Source organism: Uranotaenia lowii, chromosome 1 (genome assembly GCF_029784155.1).
Source record: "Uranotaenia lowii strain MFRU-FL chromosome 1, ASM2978415v1, whole genome shotgun sequence".
In the NCBI taxonomy this organism is placed as follows: Eukaryota; Metazoa; Arthropoda; class Insecta; order Diptera; family Culicidae; genus Uranotaenia; species Uranotaenia lowii.
Window position 1 is genome coordinate 1,479,698 of NC_073691.1, and position 19,467 is coordinate 1,499,164.

A 19,467-nucleotide genomic window follows, 5' to 3' on the forward strand; every position below is an offset into this window, starting at 1 on the left:
TTGTGCCTCGGAAGGCAAAATTTTTGCCCAACGAGTGTAAACGAAAAAAAAAAAACAGATAAAACAGATTTTCACATGTTTCTAAACCCGCCTTTTTTCGGGGATTCTTCTGGTGTGGCGCCATATGGCAAGCTGCAGCCATTAAGCAGATTTTTGCGGTGCAAAGGATTAACCTTTCTCGGGATAGTGGTTCTCTCTTGTCTCGTCTCGTCGTTTTCGCTCTCCCAGATTCCGGTTTCGCGCGGAACAAGTGTCCACCTACGTATGTACGTACGGTTAGAGATGACGAACGGCCCTCAGCACCGGAACCGTTCTCTTTTCGATTTTTTTCCATTTCTGTTCACTTGTTTCACCCAAACCGGTAAGGAAAAAAAAAGCGAGAGAGAATATCCTCATCCGGATGTGTTCGGGAGAACATTCCGGGTTGGGTTGGGGAATGACCTCGGAAACTACCTTGGGTGTTATGCAATGGAAACGGCAAAGGGGGGTAGTTTTTTTTTCTTGCTTAAAAATAAATTCAAAGTGGTGGTAGTGATAGTGATAGTTTAGCTCATAGTAGGCCACGCTCTCGTCGCGTTGGTAATTACGACATATTTCGCAATACCGACGAATGACGGTAATTGAACTGCTGCACGGCCTACTAAGTGTTGTGTTGTCGAGTAGGTACTACATTCGCGTAGTACGTAGTAGGCCTCAATTCTGCTCACAGGAAAAATGTTGAATGAATGGGCGCCCAAGTCTTGTCTTGCTTGCTTGTATTCTTCCAATTTGAAGGAGAACACTAGCTGGCGGATTCTGAGAGACCGTTGTTGGGTCATTCGTTCGTCGGGTAATTGCTGATTAGCCACCACCATTGACCGCACTCTCGGGTAGTTTATTGATAATGGCATAATCTCGTTTCATGGTGTGTTCGATGCTGTAGGCCACAGCCAGCAACCCCATACCGGTTTTTTCGAATCTACCACACAATCCAATTCATCACACAGCTCGCGTTCGGCTGAAGCTGGAATTTCCAACAATTTCAAGTTTCATTCAAACTCAGCTCAGATCTCTCCCCGCTTCTTCCTCTACCTTCCTCACGCGATTTTAAACCAAAACGTACGAACAACTGTTCAGCTCAGTACAATAAGAAGACAAGAGAGAGAGGAAAAAATCAATGCATCAACAGACGAGTAGTAGTAGCAAAAAGCTCACAGGGGAAAGGTGGATGGGGAGGAATGTTGTATGAGGCAAAAAGCCGGTATAAACATTCACATTTCCTCGCTTACCCCAATACCAATCCCTCCGATCCAATCGTCACGGAGCACGGAGCGATCGCCGTCCGGACGAGGTTAGTCATTTAAATTACATGCTGTTTAGTAACCGATCTCCTCGCATTGCCGCCTCCGCCTCTCCCTGGAAAAGACGAAATAAGACTTGATTCTTCCCGCGTAGTTCAGCATTCATATGAAATAGTGGCATAGTTTTGTTTTAGCATTTTCGAATCATTTTCTATCGGGTTGTCCAATTTCGCTTTAATCACCTGACCTGGACATAAAATACACAGTATTAACCTATTAATAGGGGGTCTCTAGAACCCATAATTGACCCACCGTTCGACCGATTTTCACTTGGGAATCGACGCCTTCGGAATGTTTGTTGATTTCTTGCAATCAGTCGCTAGTGTCCGAGTTTGTTGATGTGTGTTGATTTCACGGATTGATAACGAAAATTGGGTCCATCAAAGCCCATACATTCCCTCACTAGTTTTTAACCAACTTTTTTTTGGGTCGTTCGAATGTATGGATTGATGCTATGCTGTTGTTGTTGTTTTTGTTGTTCGGCGGTCGACATCTAATAGCCCGTTTGTTGTCAGTGTCACCCCACTAATAGAAACATGACCACGACAGCAACACAAAAAAAGTCCCCAAGAAGCGCAACAAGCCGCCGATTTTAATGTTTGATAAGATTAAATTCTTCAACCACCTTGGTGTGTCAACCGACTGAAGAAGGGGGGAACGAGAACATCAACTTTAGGAAGGGGGGACCGGTGAAATATTTCAAAGAAATCTACCGGTGACATAATCGTCCGGGAAAGGAATTTTCAATTCGAATCAATTCCAATTGGGGCACATTTGTTTGCGTTTATAATTTTTTTTTTTTTTTTAAATTGGTGGCGTCGTCCGTCGTGTGTCGGTGATGAATGTGGGAAATTTTCCACCAAAGAAAAAAGGCGGGAAATCTCAGCATGTATGCTTAAACATAAAACTCAACCCTAGCCCCAGCCCACGGTCCAGTCCAGCAGTAGTTATTTATTAATTTCTCCTCTAGAGCGGCTACTTCCGTTTGCCGCATTGAGCACACACATTCGCAGCACGACGCCAGCAGCATACCTCCTCCCATTCTGAACTGGATGATGATATGGCGGGGGTATTGGGGCGGAAAATCGATATGTTCGGGTGTTTATTTTTGGACTCGACCTAAATTTCGTAATCTGGATTTCATCGTCCGGTTTACTAAAAATGGTTTCTTTTTTTCTTCCTCTTTACAGATAGACGGAACATTTCGGATCGTCCTCGTCATCTAAGTGATAGCTTTCGAACGGGAAAGAGCATTCAACCGGATTGTGATAATTGAAAACCTAAAACTAAATAGGAAAATACCCGAAAACGTGAAAATGATTCACAGCATGGAGGACAACAGCATCGACGCCAGTTTGGATTGGCAAAGCGTTTGTGGATTGGAGGTGTTGGAACTGCCCACATCGGAGTTCCTGGAGTCAGCCCACGACATCGAAGCGATCTATGGCAGTGCCAGCGATGGGTTTGGTGGAGATCAGCTGGCTTCATCGAAGCATCAGATTCGCAATCACGATTGCATGTGGTCAGGATCGTGCGTTGATCAGTCCCATCCCGGCAAGTTCGGATTCTGCGGTAACAATACGCCGGCCGTAACCGTAGTTCCAGAACCATCAGCTAACAAATTCAGCACAGTAACGGCCGTTGCCGCCGCCAGTTTAAACGTTGCAGTCAACCAAAAACCAATCCTAGCTCCTTCAAACAATTCAACCCTTAACATCAACAACAATATTACATCCAAAATTAACAACCTGAAGATACAATCGGCACAAATTCCGGCCGGCCGATCGCTCCTGATCAATCCACGCAACAAGCAAACGACACAGCGAGTGCCTACTATTACAACGAACGATTTCCTGCGCGAGCGTGAATCCACAGTTTCACTCCACACGCGTCCCGATACGCCGCTCAGTTTGGACGAAGATCCGCCTGAGTTTAAGCACAACAGCATTGACCTCGCCGCCTGTACCATCGGATCCAACAGATTAAGCTTGGTCGACTCCCGGCACTCCTATCATCATTCTTCGGCTCACCACGATGACGCTTCGTCACATCGGATCATCAACATGCTCAAGGAACAGCTCGAGGATAATGACATCGGAAGTATGCGATCCTACATGACGAGTTCGACGGGCGAGATCGGCTCGTTGACGGATTTGCTCAACGACCTGGAGGAGATCGATGCCGATGATAGCAACGATGACGAACTGGCCTCGGACACCGATTCCAACATCGACGGCGACAGCTGCAGTCGACAGCGGAGTAGTAAAGGTGGCGGTGGCAGTCTTTCAGGCGGTTACACCCACGCCCACCACCAGGAAATGAGCCCTCCCTCGTCATCGTCTGGTTACTCCTCGTCGCCGTCGTCGTCCTCGTACGAGTACCAGGGCACGCACGTGGGAGATCACAGCTACACTCGGCCCAAGAACCGCTACAACATGAACGAACTCGGCGTGCAGACCCCATCGGATTCCGGTAAGTGTTTCTGGCTTCGATTTGAAACTTCCTAAATTTGGCAAACACCTGACTGTTGGATTCTTATAACAGAATATCTGAAACTTACTGATCGTGTATTAAAATAAGGAATAGATTATGCGCATGTGGAAAGCTGAACCCGAGACACGACACCAGGCCTTGAATCGAGCCGCATGTTTTCCGAAAAAGTTCTTCATATAAATCATATAACACATCCTAAAAAGCTTTACAACATCGTCAAAACTCTTCCCCAGGTGTATATGTTCACCCCGGTTGCTTCCTTCCGGTCCGTGTGTTTCTCACTTCTTTCAGTTTCCTTCAAAACGTATGCACAAGATGACGACGACGCCACCCGAGACTACCTTCACCTAAGGGTTGTTGTCCCATCGCTGCGCTGCTGCGACAGCTTTCGTTTCGTCTAACTCCCTTCATCCCCGCGGCCTCCTCTTTCCATCGTTGTTTGGAAATATGTATGGACGCGGACGTCTTCGTCGATGTCGCGTTTTTCCATTTCACTCCGCTGCTGCAAACACGGATAAGATTGATCCCGGAAGGAATGTGTGCGCGCCATCCTCATATACCTACTAGTGCTGCTGCTGTAGGTTATGGATCTCGGTCGGTACCACCACCCGACCCGGAAGGACGAACGAATGAGGGGGGGTTCGGTAAATCGATATTTTCCCCCCGGTGGAAAATCTTGCACCCTTACCTCCCTTCTTTCAAACTTGAACTCGGGTGTGTATGTGAGTTTTCGTGTGATGACTATTAGGTTTTTTTCGCTCTGACTTTTCTCTGGTTCCAGCAGAAGTTCCCACGTGGGTGTCCTTTCTCCCGCGTGACGTCACCAAGGCGCGGTTCGCCGGCCGGGTCGCCGGCAACTGATCTTTCTCACCGGACATGCGCCCTGTTTTGCGGAAGCGACCGGCGGCCGGCGCGCTTCTTCTTTTGGAAAATTGTGTGTGGTGAGCGAGCCAGCTCTCTCGAATGCATCATGTTGTGAAATTTTTTCCGACCGTTTCTCGATTGTGGAAAAAGTGGGAAAACTGGGGTGATTTAGGACGCAAAGCGGATGGATAAGTGCGTGGGTAGGAAACGGAAAATTTTCACTTTTTGGCGCGAAAAATGTCTGTAGGTTTGTGCAGGTGTTCCTTCGCTGTAGGGAAGAACAATCGAATTGGTAGAAACGAACGGTTTCTCCCCGAAATTATTCGGGCGGCTGGAAATTATCCAAGGTCATCAACGGGCCGGAGTTCATTACCCTGTCGTGAAGAAGTAGAAGAAGGTTTCCCACCTCTCGTTGTTCTCCTTATGTGAATTATGTGATTCATTGTTTTTGGCTCCGCTTGGGGAGAAGTCCTTTTCGTAGGGATTCGGAATTCCGGGAGAGCGATCCTGCTGCTGATGTTGAAGTATTCCTGAATATGGGTGGGGTACCACATTTCAGAGGCACATAAGGATCAAGGCGACCTTCGCAGTTGTCGTCTGTCTGGATGAGATTTTTCTTCCCTATTTTCGAATTTGGAGTGGGACTTTTTTGACGCAGTCCTTCCCGTCGTCCTTTTTTCATTCCCCAATATTGGATAAATGTTTGTTGGTGGTAGATGTTGTTGTGTAGAACATCCACAGAAGCCGGATGATTTCCGGTTTTGTAGTACTACACGACGGCCAGATCTCACACTAGAGTAGAGAGCATAATGTAGTAGGTGCTTGAATTCGCAAAACGGCGCAATTCTTCCCCCATCCCGAGGGATATTCTTGCTGGGTGTGGCGTACTGGCAGTAGTGGAACCCGGATCGGGTCAGCGGCCAACCAACCGTTTCGCTCTTCTCCGGGACTCCGGGAGATGATACATGTCTCGGACGGACTGACTCATTCCCTACTTTTTTGCGCCTCGCCACTATCATCATCGTTAATCATCAGTACGGTATCATCATCATGATCATTAGCAAAGCAAACATTGCGGTATACATACATAAGTACAGGACTTGGGCAGCAGCGGGCGTGTTGGGTTGCTGTCTCTCGCTCAGGAAGGCAGGAGAAGTTGCATCCCGACGAGAGCTTGATTCCCGTCCTCGTCGTCGTCTCGGGTTATTGAAACTTGGATTGGGGTGGGTGTGATGTGCTGCAGACAACAAAAAGCTTCCGTTTTGCCGCACCCGGCACAAGAACCGGGAGTACCAGCTTCCTGGCTCTGTTTCTACTACCATTACTGGAAAGCGCTAAAGCACGGGAGCGGTAGAGTAGCCAGAAGCGTAATGCTGGTGAGGCGATGATGAATCTTGACACTTGCTAGCTGGCTGACGGCAGGCGGAAGTGTCGTTCGCCCCATTCCCGGACTTTTGAGACACCCTCCTCCCGAGTACGTTCTCGGAGTATGAACATACGTCTGAATACAGTCTAGTCGCTCGAGTTTTTTTTTCGATTTTCGAAAACCGAGAGAATGGGAAAGTTCGTTGGCACTTCAGTTTTTCGGCGGGATTGGAATCCCTTTCGCTTAAAACCGAAACGAACCGGACACAGCTTTCCGCAAAACAACAGTTGTTTGATTCCCGAAATGCCAAACGGCAAGTCGCGGCAGATGAGATGATTAATCACCATGGAATCGGTTCAGTCGGTGGGAATCAGGCACGAGAAATTTGCAAACTTTTCCTCCTAGCTAGCTCTGCTCTAAGGCTATTGTGGCTAAAGCAACTCAAGCTAGCTAAAGGAGAAGACCGGTTTAAGATCGAGTGTGCGATTCATAGGCTTCTTCTAGGAAAATGAGACAACGACGAAAGTAGAAAAAAAAAAATTGACCAACCATATGATCTTATATGTAGGTAGGCTGTTACTTGGCTGGCTAGTTCCTTGTATAATTTTCGCTTGCAAATGAGGAGATTTTTTTTCGCTTCTGTCGAAGTCTCTAAGTCTATGATGAGAAAGGTTGACCGAAACCGGTTTTGTTTCCCGCCGTCCGGGGAATCTTCTTCATCGTTGGGCTAACCGGAAATTGCACAAAAGTAAAGTAGTCGTCGTCTCACAGCTCAGCTCTTGGCTCTAGTCTAGTGGCTGCGGTTGGTTCCTTGTCTTTGCTGCTGGCTTCTTTCGCTTCCAGTTTTTTTTTTTCAAGGTCGAGCTTTCGTCGTCGTCTTCCACAGAAAATGCGCGCCTGCACGTCTAGGGAACCTCCCAAAGGTGCCAGCAAATTAATTCCGAGTTTTTAAGTGCCTACGTATGTTTTGGAATGAGCAATTTTAAAACGATGCAATTTGCATCATCGGTATGTTGTCGTCGTCTTTCTACGCCGCCGAAACGGCAGGGAATTTCATTCATCTCTCGATTCATATTCAAATTGAATGGAACTTGTCCAGTGGTACGATCCGAAGCGATCGGCAGCAACGAGAGGACCCAGAAGGTTATGTTCCTTTCTTTATGCAACACAACATTTTATGAGATGTTTGAGAGTGTGAAGGAGAGCGTAAAATTTAACCTCCAGACTGTAGCTTTCACTTTGCGGTGCGTTTTTTGCGCTTGGGGTCCGTCCATAGACTGGATGAATGGAATCAAAAGGTGCGGAGTGTGCAAAATTCAGCTGCTGCTGCTGCAAAGTTCACGCACTGAAGGCCTTCGCCTATAGTCGTCGTCAGTCTCTATCTAGTTGTGGTTGTGGTGGTCCAAATGCCAATGGGGTGCAAACGATCGCGCTGCGTCGATCATTTAACAACAATAATTTTATCCTCGAGTTCTTTGTTGAGTTGAGAATGCCGGCTGCAAAAATCAGCCACCTATAAACCAGACTCTTAATTTTTTTAGGGGGAGATGCGTCACGAGTGCGAGGTTGTTCGCGTCCCTCAAATGCGTGTGCCAAAAAACTAGGTTGCGAACGTATCTCACGCTCTTTTTTTAAACCCCAGCTAATAGAGAGACCCCCGCTTGTGACCTCCTCTTTTACTGCTACTGGTCCGCTGTAGAAGTGCGTACGCTGTGGCCTCGCGTCACTGACACATAATCTGCCGGTCAGCCAGCCGTTTATGACGCAACCTCGTCTGTCTGCCACCGCCACTGTCAATGTTTTTTTTTTCTATTTCTATTTCGTCCGCTTCCACTTACAAAACCATCAACGCACAAGCAACGGTCCAATCCGCCGCAACTCACGGATGGCCTAGCTAAGCGGTGTGCTGAATTTTGTTCCTTTTCATTTGCCATTTGTTGCCATTTTTGCCAATTCATCTTCTCTCTATACGCACCCAAACCCAAACCAAACGCACAATCGACCTAAGCGGCGGCCGAGACTTTTTAAAGACCCTTGATGATCCGCTGATTTGTGCGTTTGCTTGCCTGGTGGTGCGTTGATGATCGTTTGTGAGGGCCAAATCTTGATCTTTTGCACGAATGTATGCATTCGACACCCCGCGCGCTAGTGCCGCCGCAAACCGCCAGACAGTCCCCGAAAATTTGGGGTCCCTCGAATTTTTGGGGGGTTTTAGACCGGTTTTCGCGTTGCCAACTTACTTCAAGATTTCTAAAAAAAATTTACTGGTTTTGGGAACACCTACATTAAGGGCTTTTTTTTCTAGAAATTTTCCCTTGATATTGAGGGAATTGGAAGAATGTGGACCTAAACAGTTCACACACTTTTGATTGAGGATTTGTCCGTCGAATTTGGTCGACTTCAACCAAACTACCTAGTTTACTACCTTAAGGAACACCTACAATTTTTAAAGAAAATTTGCTCAATTTTAAAATAATTATTTTCAACATAAATTGAGGGAATTGAAAATCTGGCCACTCCGACTTGTCGACAATACTATTATGAGTATCAAAGTCTTTTTCGAAAGAGCTGATCCAGACGATGGACGATTTGCTTTGAGTTGAGGAAGGGAAGGTAACGAATGGTGGCTGTTCTAATATGAATAGCGAAGGTGAGGGGCTCGAGTCTACTACGCAAATCCAACTGGTCGTCTGGTGGTGTTTGGTTCTGTTTCTGCTGGTTGGAAGAGGTCGATTAAAAATTCAAATTAGAAGAATAGTATAAATTTGGTTTGCGAAAAAAGGCCGCCGCCGTTGTACGGCGATGTCGTCGCTAGCAGCCGCGCTGCGGCCTTGACTCAGGTCATTGCGTGACATCCACTAACACACATACAAACTCACAGACTTGTGTTTGAGTTTTATGTTTAGGTTTAAGCTTAGCTCAGAAAATTAGTGTGTTAGCAATGTGTGTCGCGATTGTGAAAAAAATCAATACGGTACGGAAGTTGAAAGTCGTCGCACTCGCTAGAACGACGGCTGATTTGGAACTTTTTGGCGCGAAATTTGTCCATTCCCAAGGCGTTTATAAACAGCTGCTCACTACAACTTTTATCCGCCCCCATATTCCTAAAAAAATCAACTCATGCAAAGAGCAACAACGTTGTTCCGTAGATATCTGATTACAAACAGTCACAGATCGACCCTTTCACGTGCAGAAACAACCCGTCGTTGTCGTCGACAATTTTTTGTCGCGCCATTCCCATAGTTGGGCCGGTTGGTTGCCAGCTTGCCAACAAGCTTAGTCACGGCAATCGGCCGCCCCCTCCCGGATCACGTGGGTAGCAATGAGACAACCAACTGAAGTTCTGTCCTCGTCTTTTAGCTCTATCTCAAGGCGTCGGCTACACTAAGGTTCGAGGAAAAAAACACTACCCTATCCCACACACGCTCGATTTTGTTTAACCATTTATGGTTCTTAAATAACCATTTTATGGCTTTTGCCTGGAAACCGCCAATATGGTTATTTTTCAACAATTTTTCGAAGAGGAATTTTAACCATTTTAGAAGTTCTAGAGCATTAACCAAAAAACGGTTGAAAAAATTGAAGTTTTTTCATCGCCATTTTGAAATAAGTTTCAATGGCGCAAGCCGAAGACATTTCGAGTTCCTTTTTTTTATGCAAGAAGTTTAATAAAGTTAATTTGTGCTTGTGAATCGGGAACGCGTGAATATTAAAAGGTAATTAGCTTATCTTAAATTTGGTTCCTTTAAAAACAAAATAAAATTTAAATTTCAGTGCACCGAATCCGCTCCGGTTCCAATGGCATCAAGCTCAGATGGAGGAATCACTACCGGAACAGGCTCACCTTCTAATCCCGATCAAAAGGATCGAGATGATCAAAGAATGTTCAGCCTCTGTTGATACAGAAGGAGCTGCTGACTGTTGCTACTATGGATGTGGTTGAAGCCGGTCTGATTGCCTGTGGAACATTACCCACCAGCCGGGCTGGAATTGCGGTCGATATATAGGGTCTGAGCGCCAGCTGCTCCAGCAAAGGAATTGGTAATTCTTTTCTGACGTTTTTTTGTATTTTTTTAAAATATATTTGATTTCATTTTAGCCATTCGGAATTCCAACGTTAAAAAGATTCCGGAATTGGAAAATAAGCAGCGGGCTAATGCAATTGGTACTTACAATCAGCTAGGGCTATGGCCTATAATGATGAACAAATGTTACTAAGAGAATTCTACATCCGTCCAGTTCCGGTACTGCCGCGCTTCTTCGTTAGATCCCGTATCCGGTAACAATCGACTTCATAACAGCTAGCAGGTGATCTCATATATTAGAACATAGTCAAAAATTTAATTATGTATTAAAACCATGTTTGCATTAAATCAGAATTTCTATCTGGTGAAAATATATATTCTGAAATTCTTGAATATCGTGTTTTTTAATCTCAGATGCAAGAAAAAGAAAAAAAAACATTTTTGCAGCTTGGTTTCCAAAGTTCAAATTTGCTTAAAAATAACCATTTTTTACTTCTCCGCTCTTTCTGGTTAAGGTTGAAAAATAACCATATTTCTACTTCTCCCCGAAAAGTCATTTTATGGGTTCTCATGGAGAACTCATAAAATGGCATTTCCCGGGAAAAGGTCAAAAATGGTTATTTTTGATTCTTAAATGGTTCAAGAAGTTCTAGCGTGCAGGATTTTACTCCTCTCTGCTTGTGTTTGCTAGGTTGCTCGGTTTGCTTATACCTATAGTTGATTATAGAGGTTGAGACAGTACCGAAACTATCTTTCTCCTCCTCTTTGCAAGTTTCTATCCGGGAGACTCAAGCCGAGCACTAAGGTGAGTTGTTGGGGTTGTTGAGTGAGGGAGGTAGCGCAAATTCTTGGCATATTTGTCAAGTCCACTCACACTCAGCGACGGTCGCCAGCCAGCCGTTATCCCGCACCAATCTCGTGGACTGTGGTGCTGCGCGCTAACATTCCTATCGTAGCCGTTTAAAGTCGTTGGAATACCGGTTTGAACAGTCCTCATCCCACCCCCCTTCATCCCCCCGTTTGAAAGAGGTAGATTGGGGCTGCGGTCGGCGGCTGCGACATGCGATGATGACGAAGCCGCCATAGCGGCAACCCAATCACCAACAAACCGGTACCAGTACAACACTGGCTGATTGGTTTGGTTTTGGTGATGAGATTGTGCGGTTCAAACTCGATTCGAATCTGAGATAGCGTAGTTTTTGCACTATTGACGAAAAGAAAAAAAAAAAAACCCCAACTGGCTGCGTCCTGTGAGAGCGGCTGCTGGGTCTCCTCTTTCGACTGAACTTTTCTACAATCTACATAAGGGGGGTCTCTCTGGATTTTGGAGAAATGTGGATCGAAATTGGATGTTGGGGTTTCGGGGACCCCGTACGTGAGCCGGGTAAATAATCATTCCCTTCCTGTGTTGCAAAAAAAAAGAGGCTGTATGGGTGCGACGGCGGCGTGGCAGCTTGCAAAAAATTGTCGGGCGGCTGTTAACCCCATGAGGTTTTTTCTTCTTTCCTAAGAGAGGAGAGGTGTTTAGAGATTTGGAGAGCCGAGTTCTTCTCAGAGGTTAGTGCGTACGCCGCCACGTGGGCTGAAGCTGTATGCGTACGGTAGCGCGTGTTGCAGGGGTTTCAGGCCGGTCTCGCTGCTAACGGCTTTTCGGTGTGTTTGCGTGCGTGAATGAAGCCGCCGGTCTCTGCCGTGCAAATTCGTGAGAGCGGAGAGTCAGGCGGCATTCAAAAGAAGAAGAAAAAACCGAAACGAAGCAGCAGTAGCAGAATTTGCGCTTCACTGTTGCTAAGCGGAAAATGTATATTTAAAGTCATTCCCCTCCCTCAGTTTCGGGGGTCTCCCTGCCCTTCTTCTGTCCGTGTCACGCGTGTCGGCTTCTCCTTTTTTGGGGTAGTCACACACAGTCTTCACCTTAAAGTAGATGAGATCTTTTGCTGCGTACCGTCACCAAGCGTTTTACAACATAGCCTACTTCAATCTAAACGGTCTAACAGACAAAAAGAACAATTTGATTGAAATTCCCTGTCACCACCGCAAACACTATTTGGTATCTGTTGTCTCTTTTAACCAAGGATGGTTGATCGGAGAAGTGGGGTGGGGTAGAAATTGATTTGATCGCGCCTCAGTGATAGTAATTTGCCGCCACTGACGCTGACGCTGCCTTGATTTATTAAATATTCCTCCGGTGGTGGTTGCACTTTCTACTTCACCTTAGCTCTCTACGTCGTCGTCGTTCAATGAATCGATACCCCGATCGAAAGAAGGCGACATGGTAAAAGTCGAACTACTTTCTAAAGAAAAATCAGAGTGTTTAACCCAAGAAAAGAAACCGCCCTTGTTGCGTTGTTGTTGGTCTTGTTTTTGTTTTGCTGTACGCGTACTTTTTGGGGCGATTAATTGGCTGCGGCCTGGCCACCAATTTCCGCATTCGAGTGAGCAGCTGCAGCAATCCCCAATACCCCCAGCCCCTAGTGTATGTAGGTAGTAGTTGGTACTTTTTTCGCGGTTGAATTTATCACGCCCTTGCGTTGCTTTGCGTTGCGTGTGATGAAACGGGAGAACCAAAATAGAAAACGCGTTGAGGCCAAAGAGTTTAACTTCTCACAGTGGTGACTCGGTCTCGGAATGGAAAAATCCGAACCAGAATCAAGAAGAATGAAGACAATCATCATCTTCAGCGCGGCATCGCGAGGTTCTTACCCGGTGTTGTTCCATTCAATCCACCTGCTGTTGCTGCTGCTGCTGCCATTTCTCTTCAAGTATGTTTTGGTATCTCAATTCGGTGTTGTCCCCCTCTCCCTCTAGACTTTTCTTCTTCAGAACTTGATGGTCGATGGGAGTTTTTTTCCTGGTGGAGGCATGGAATTCCTCCGAGTTCCTCGGTTTGTTCTTCCTTTCGGTTCTGGTTGGCTTGGGGATAACCAACCACAAAAAAAACGTAGGAACATACTCTCTTCGACCTTTTTTCTGTAGCTGTAGATATGGATGACGATGATGGTGATGATGATGTGGTAGTTGGCATTTCGATTATGATATTTTCCTGTTTTGGAGACTGAGGCTTGAGGTAAGGGACAAAGGGGAAAAGTTGTTGAGCCTTATAGCCGCCGCTGCTCGAGTTGGAATCCGGTTCGGTACCTTTCACTTTGCCCGGCTAGTGAGAAGAAGGAGATCCGTGTCTCCTGTGTCCGCCCTGCTGAGAACTGCCACGAGACCAACCGAACTCCCCGAATAACAGCCATGCAACGGTCAGTGATTTTTTAGCCCCGGTGAAATAACCGCAAATCGAAGGGGCGTTCCACCCCTCGCTCCCGTCGTTTTTTGTTAGGTGTAATCAATTTTGGATTTTTATTTTGGCAATCCAATCTAGGTCAATGACTCACCGACCTACCGTTTTAGATGCTCTTTGATTCGTTTTTTAAATTAGAGTATCTTGTCAATAAGTTAGATTACAACGCCACCGAGATGCAATTTCCACTGCCTGTGATCAGGTTCGTTGGCAACTTCGACACTTTCATGGATCGAAAAGTGAGAAAAAAAATGGAGCGCGATAAGATTTGTGCGTACGCATAGCAGCAACAGTAACAGCTTCCACCATCCATCTCTCATCAGGGTCACCACCGCAATCGGCAAGTCTAGCTAGTTAGCGATAAGATGAACGAAAGCGAGCTTAATATAGTGCCTCCTCGATGTGCGCAATGCTGTTCAGCTGCTGCCCCAACGCTCTCTGTGCTGATTAGAGGAGCCAGGTCCAAGGTCAGCAGCAGCTCAACTGGTGGTGGGAAGATTGAAAATTTTCGGCTGTGGTTTCCGGTCGGTGTTCGGTTGATTATAATCATCGGAATAGAAACAAATTCCAGCCGCTGTTTATCTCATGTCCGTATTCTAGCTGAAAAACGATTCCCACATTTTAAATCGACTGTGGAACAGTCTACAACTTCCAAAATCTAAGGTCAATAATAACATACCCAAGGGTAGCAACATTGGACCACTATTTTTACCTTTCCTATTTCCATTCAAAATTTGACGACATAACGTTTGGCTTACTCTATGCTTCGGCACTTTTCAAAGTACATTGCAAATCCACTAACGGTTTCAACTCTCGACGCAATCAGTTAAAAAATTTAACTAATCAAGGCACGACTGTCTGGGGAGCACATGTAAATTTTCTCATTCCTAATTAAATATCTTCGTAGCATTCATTAGGTAATAATACCTCGAAGACCAAACCTATTTTTGCCAAATCAAAATTTAATCAAACTATCAAAAAGCGCCGGTTATAAACCTTTCCCCTGTTTTTTCTCTTTCCTTTCCACAGAGGAAGAAATCGACGTAGTGTCGATAGGGGAGAAGAACCTCCCGACAAACCCAACGGCGCGTGCCAAGAAGGAGCTACAGCTGAGGGTGGCGCACAAGATTGCCCGCAAGCATTCCCAGACGACCGTCAACGGCAGCAGCAGCAGCAGTAGCGGCAGTAGTAGTAGTAGTAGTCACCAGCAGCAGCACCATCATCGGAACCGCCACTTGGATGAAGACGAGTACGGTCACGGTTACTATTCCGGCGGCTCCGGAAGCTCATCGCAGGCAAGCCCCAGCAAGTTGAACGGATACTCGCCCAACTACTTGACGCCGGCCAGCTCGACCGGAACCAACACCCCGCTGCCAGGCTCGAGCAGCAGCAGTATATCGAATCCTCGCAAGCGACCGAACAAGGATGATCATCATCGTAGCAGCAGTAAAAATCGCCACCACCATCAGCACCGCAACAAGAAGCAACGCAGCATCCCGGGCAAGAAACCGCCGACCGCTGAAGTGTCGGAAGAGCAGGACAACCTCGAGAAGCGCAACCTGCACAACGACATGGAGCGGCAGCGACGCATTGGGTTGAAAAATCTTTTCGAAGAGCTCAAGCGACAGATTCCCAGCTTGCGGGAAAAAGAACGGGCGCCCAAGGTAAACATTCTGCGCGAGGCCTCAATCCTGTGCCAGCGCCTGAACCGCGAACAGGAACAGCTCAACGCCCTGCGGAAACAGCAGCAACGATTGTACGCCCGTGTGCGGCAACTCCGGACGTCCCTGCACTCGCAGCGCCGAACGATGGATTAATAAGTTTATCTTTATTTTACGCGCATCTATCTCATTTTTTCTTGTGTATCGATATTACGAATGTGCAGCAGCAGCAGAAACAGAAGCGAAACGGTGTAGCAAGAATGGCAGACAAGAAGAATGGAAACTATTGTGATTTCAGGTTTAAGAGAACATAAGCGAGTTAGAAAAAAGCATAACAGAGCAAGAGAGTGTGTTAACCAGGTGCCAATACGCGAAAGCGGACGAAAAGAAAACAGAAGTAAAACTAAAAAAAAGACGGAGAGAGGAAAGCTCCGCGTAGGCTTAAGTTCGTCATTAGCTCGTAGACAACAGACATCAATAGTTCAACAAGCACCACACCCCCCCATCAGAATCTATCGAAAGAAGAAACAGGCTCTGAGAGCCGACCGGCCGCGCCGAAGTAGTTTGCAACAAAACCTTGAAGAAGTCGAATTCGAAACGTTGTGTTGTGAAGACGCTAGCAACCATCCAAGCAAGCTTTGTTGCCACAATATGAATAGTTGCTGTTTTGAATCAATCGGTAAGCGTAAGTAGCGAACCTGCATATAATATTCACTCTTACTTGCACCAACACCTGAGTACACTAACAAGAAAGAGAAATACTATGGTAATGAAAATCAATATCAGCCAGCAGCTGTTAAGCAGAGATAACGCAAACAAAGCACACACCTATTTTTGGAAAATTTCTGGTTCCAAATTTGCGAAAAAGTTTGGTTTTTTATATTTAATTCAACTCTATTTTTACCATTTCGGAATACTAAAAACTATCCACATCTAAGAATGATAAAGACGAGGGAAAATTCAAAATTGATTTTGTAACCCGTCGACTATTGTTTTCCTACGTTCCTGTTGAGAGAGAGAGAGGATATAAAGCGTAGAAAAAAAGGAACTCTTATTATCGTATAACTAACCCGGGATCCAAACAACAAAGGCTGCTACCGCTTTCGAAAAACTTCCCCTAAAAACCCTTTTTCTGCTACTTAGAAGGGTGAAACATGCTTTAAGCATCAATAGCAAAAACAACACCCAACTTTATTATATGATGAGATGTAAAACGTAAAAAACGACAGATGATTGCTTAACTATTATATATACATACATATATATTATTCAGATTTGAGAGTAATTTTTTATATTCTATAAAGCAAACCCAACATTGGCTTGAAAAGCAATTAATTAGCTCGCAAATATCCTAACTAAGAAGGAAAGATTTTTAAACTACAGCCGAACAAGAATGCAAATGGGGCGAAAGCGAAAAAAAAATTAATTATTTTTATATATAAAAATTATATATACACACCACTTACATCTAAAATGATTGTAAGAAAAATCATTATAACATGCAAGCAGAAGGAACCGCTATAAAAAAAACATCAATGATAACAACCAATCTCGGAAAAGTAGCAGCAGCAGCAGAAGAGCGTTAGGATTATTTTTTTTTTCTATTTTATTTTATTTCCCGGTTAATTTTATTTTATTTTTTCTAAATTCAACAAATCTCCGTCTTGATGACGATATTTTGGCAAGCATGGATCAACATTAACAACAACAAAAAACTAACATCAACAACAACAATTCAGACACAATCAAAAAAATGAATTACCGCCACAGGGCCTAGCTTTGTAAACTACTTTAAAATTAGCCACATACACTTCTTGAATTCTGTTTGAAAAACAAAGGATAAATTCGACAATTAAAATGTAATCTTTCAACTACTTTCGAAAAGTAAAATAACACAACAAAATGGAAAATACTACTTATGTTAATAACTTTAATTTGCTCCAACTACAACAACTACTATTAATATATGAGAGAGAAAATGAAAAAAAAAACGAACGAACAGTGTGTAGGATAATCAGCGATGTGTAGAAATAAACAACGGTTATTGCATTTCCTTTTAATACTACCTTATACTTTAATTTTTACTATTATTATTTTCATTGTTCAAGATTTTGTTTCCAACAAAAAAAAAAGAAAATGAAAAACTAAGGAAAAGTTAGTCTCTTGTTATTTTTTTTGTCCTCGACCAACAGTTCTAACTACAACCTTAAAAAATACCTTTGATAGATGAGTTATTTTTTTCTAAGCCCTAGGCGCAGTCGCAAACAAAACAAACAAAAAACAAAAGGGATAAATAAGCTGTTTTCTTAGTTGTTAAGTTAGCCCCGGCCTCTCCCAATGATGATGTGTAGTAGTCTTAGTTTTAGTTTAGTGGAAAGAATCGAAAAAAGAATGAAAAAAACTACCCTTATTATCGTTAAATCCGGAGGAACCCCCTAGCTAGTTCTTGAGTGATTGATTGATTAATTGACTAATTGGTTGGTGGATCCGCCCTTCCATTTGTTGTTTTTTCGGACCTACTCGCACTCGTGTTTATGTGTGTGTGAATTTGTCGATAAAATTGGAAAAAATGGACGGTTTCTATACACACAATTATAATAATTATTATAAATATTCTATTTTGAATTTAGACATCTAGAGAGCATAGTGTTTTTAGGGACTTTGGAGTATATATTAAAGATAAAAACTTTAAATAAACGCAAGGAATAAACTGTAAATATAGCTGAGGTATACAATTGAAGAAAAGAAACAACAAACAAACGAGAGAAAGAACCAAACCATTTGGAGAGAAAAGGCTGTAAAGTCTGGTCTCGTATTGTCCCTCAAACCCGCTTTTCTTCGCTCAGATTTGGCTGGTAATTAAATCCTAATCAAGCACTGGAAAGAGACAACGGGTGGGAGGTGAGGAAAAACAAACCGAAAATATCTAGCAGAACGTACCATTTGTATCATACTAAAATTACTATTAGATACTATTATCATTGATAACTATTAATTATTATTATTAACGATTATGGCACGAACATGAATTATTATTATTGAATAGTTTTATTACCGAGTGAAGATTTACGAACCCTTATGCTATAACAATATAAGAAGAGAAAGAAGAAGCAAATTTATAAATAGAGAAGAAAAAATTAAACAGACCTCTGTGTACATAGTTAGGGTGTTATCAAAAAGCAGCAAAGCTTAGCAAAGTGGAAAAAGAAACCAATTAATTTACACAACCCTCCCGAAGTTTGAAGGAAAACGATTTACTACTATTATAACAGTGATAAACAGAACCTACTCTATTTTTAATAGTTTTTTAAGACGTGATCATTCAGTTTTTTTTCTTTCGTTTTTGTTTTAATTATTTTGAATAAAAAGAAACAAATTTTGAAAACCCCCTCTCAAAAGTGTTGCAGAGGGGGAGCAAAAAGGGGTAAGAACAGTTATTTTTTTTTCGGAGAATAATAAGAGGAAAAGAAGGAGTGAGGCAGAATTGTCCTTATATTGGAAGAAGAAAAATATGAAAATATATACATAAACTAAAAAACAAACAACCTAATCGGAAGCTTTTTATTCATTTTTTTTTCTATTTTGAAGACCATGCGAAAGAAAATTCCATCCGCCCCCCCCCCTTGTTTTTTGGTTCCTTGTTTGCTGAATCCTTCCCATCTTCGTCGTCGTCTATTGGCTGTTTCGTTTGCTTTCTCTATCTTTTCGTTGCTGTTCAATCATTCGGTTGCACGGTCGATCGTCATTCGATCGAGTTGATAAATTTTGCAGCTCTGTCATATGTTAAGCATTTGTCAGGACTTTCTAGTTGGAGATCGTTCATAAGTTATCTGTCAGGCTGAGTTTTTATTCGAGCCTTAAGAATTAAAGCGAATATTTGGTGAGTATTGTCGAACATGTTCAAGAATAGTTATTATGTGAAGCTAAACCCCAAAATTAGGACGTTCACAGTTCGCGGACATGCCGTATGTCTATTCTCGATACGTAAATTGATTAATCTGCACCTCTATAGGGTGTTCGATTGATCTTCACCAAGGAAGTACGGGTGATTCCGAGCCAGATCTTCAAAAATTGTATGTGTAAATGTAATTCTGTTTTTTTTTCTCGAACCGCTGCACGGCGACGAATTCTTCGGGAGAAAATCCGATATTCTCCCAATTTTTTTTTATGTTTTTGAAATGAGGAGTTAATTACCGTAAATTTTTTTTTGAAATTATTTTATTGGCTATATCGGTGTAATTTTTTTATTCATTGAGAAAGAATATTTAAGAAATGAAATTTAGTTCATGTTTTTTTCCACCTTCACTTATCGGGGATGTCGGTAGTCGGATGTAGTCTTCAGTATTCAGTCAGTTATCAATTATTGATTTCACTCGAAACTGATACATTTCAGAGTTTACAAGCGTTATATAAAAAAAACCTTGAGCTA

General features: G+C 43.6%; 1 protein-coding gene across 5 annotated transcripts in view; it reads left to right on the plus strand.

Moving 5' to 3' along the window:
* The window catches only part of LOC129740321 (myc protein), a 231,306-nt gene extending 212,723 nt beyond the window's left edge, over window positions 1–18,583 (plus strand). For all 5 annotated transcript variants that reach the window (XM_055731965.1, XM_055731962.1, XM_055731960.1 and 2 more), the window contains 2 exons: window positions 2,531–3,812; window positions 14,407–18,583. In XM_055731965.1, the coding sequence (XP_055587940.1) occupies window positions 2,657–3,812; window positions 14,407–15,194 (1,944 nt within the window). In that variant the 5' untranslated portion in view covers window positions 2,531–2,656 and the 3' untranslated portion in view covers window positions 15,195–18,583. The remainder of the gene's footprint in view (window positions 1–2,530; window positions 3,813–14,406) is intronic.
* Window positions 18,584–19,467: the final 884 nt, after the last annotated feature.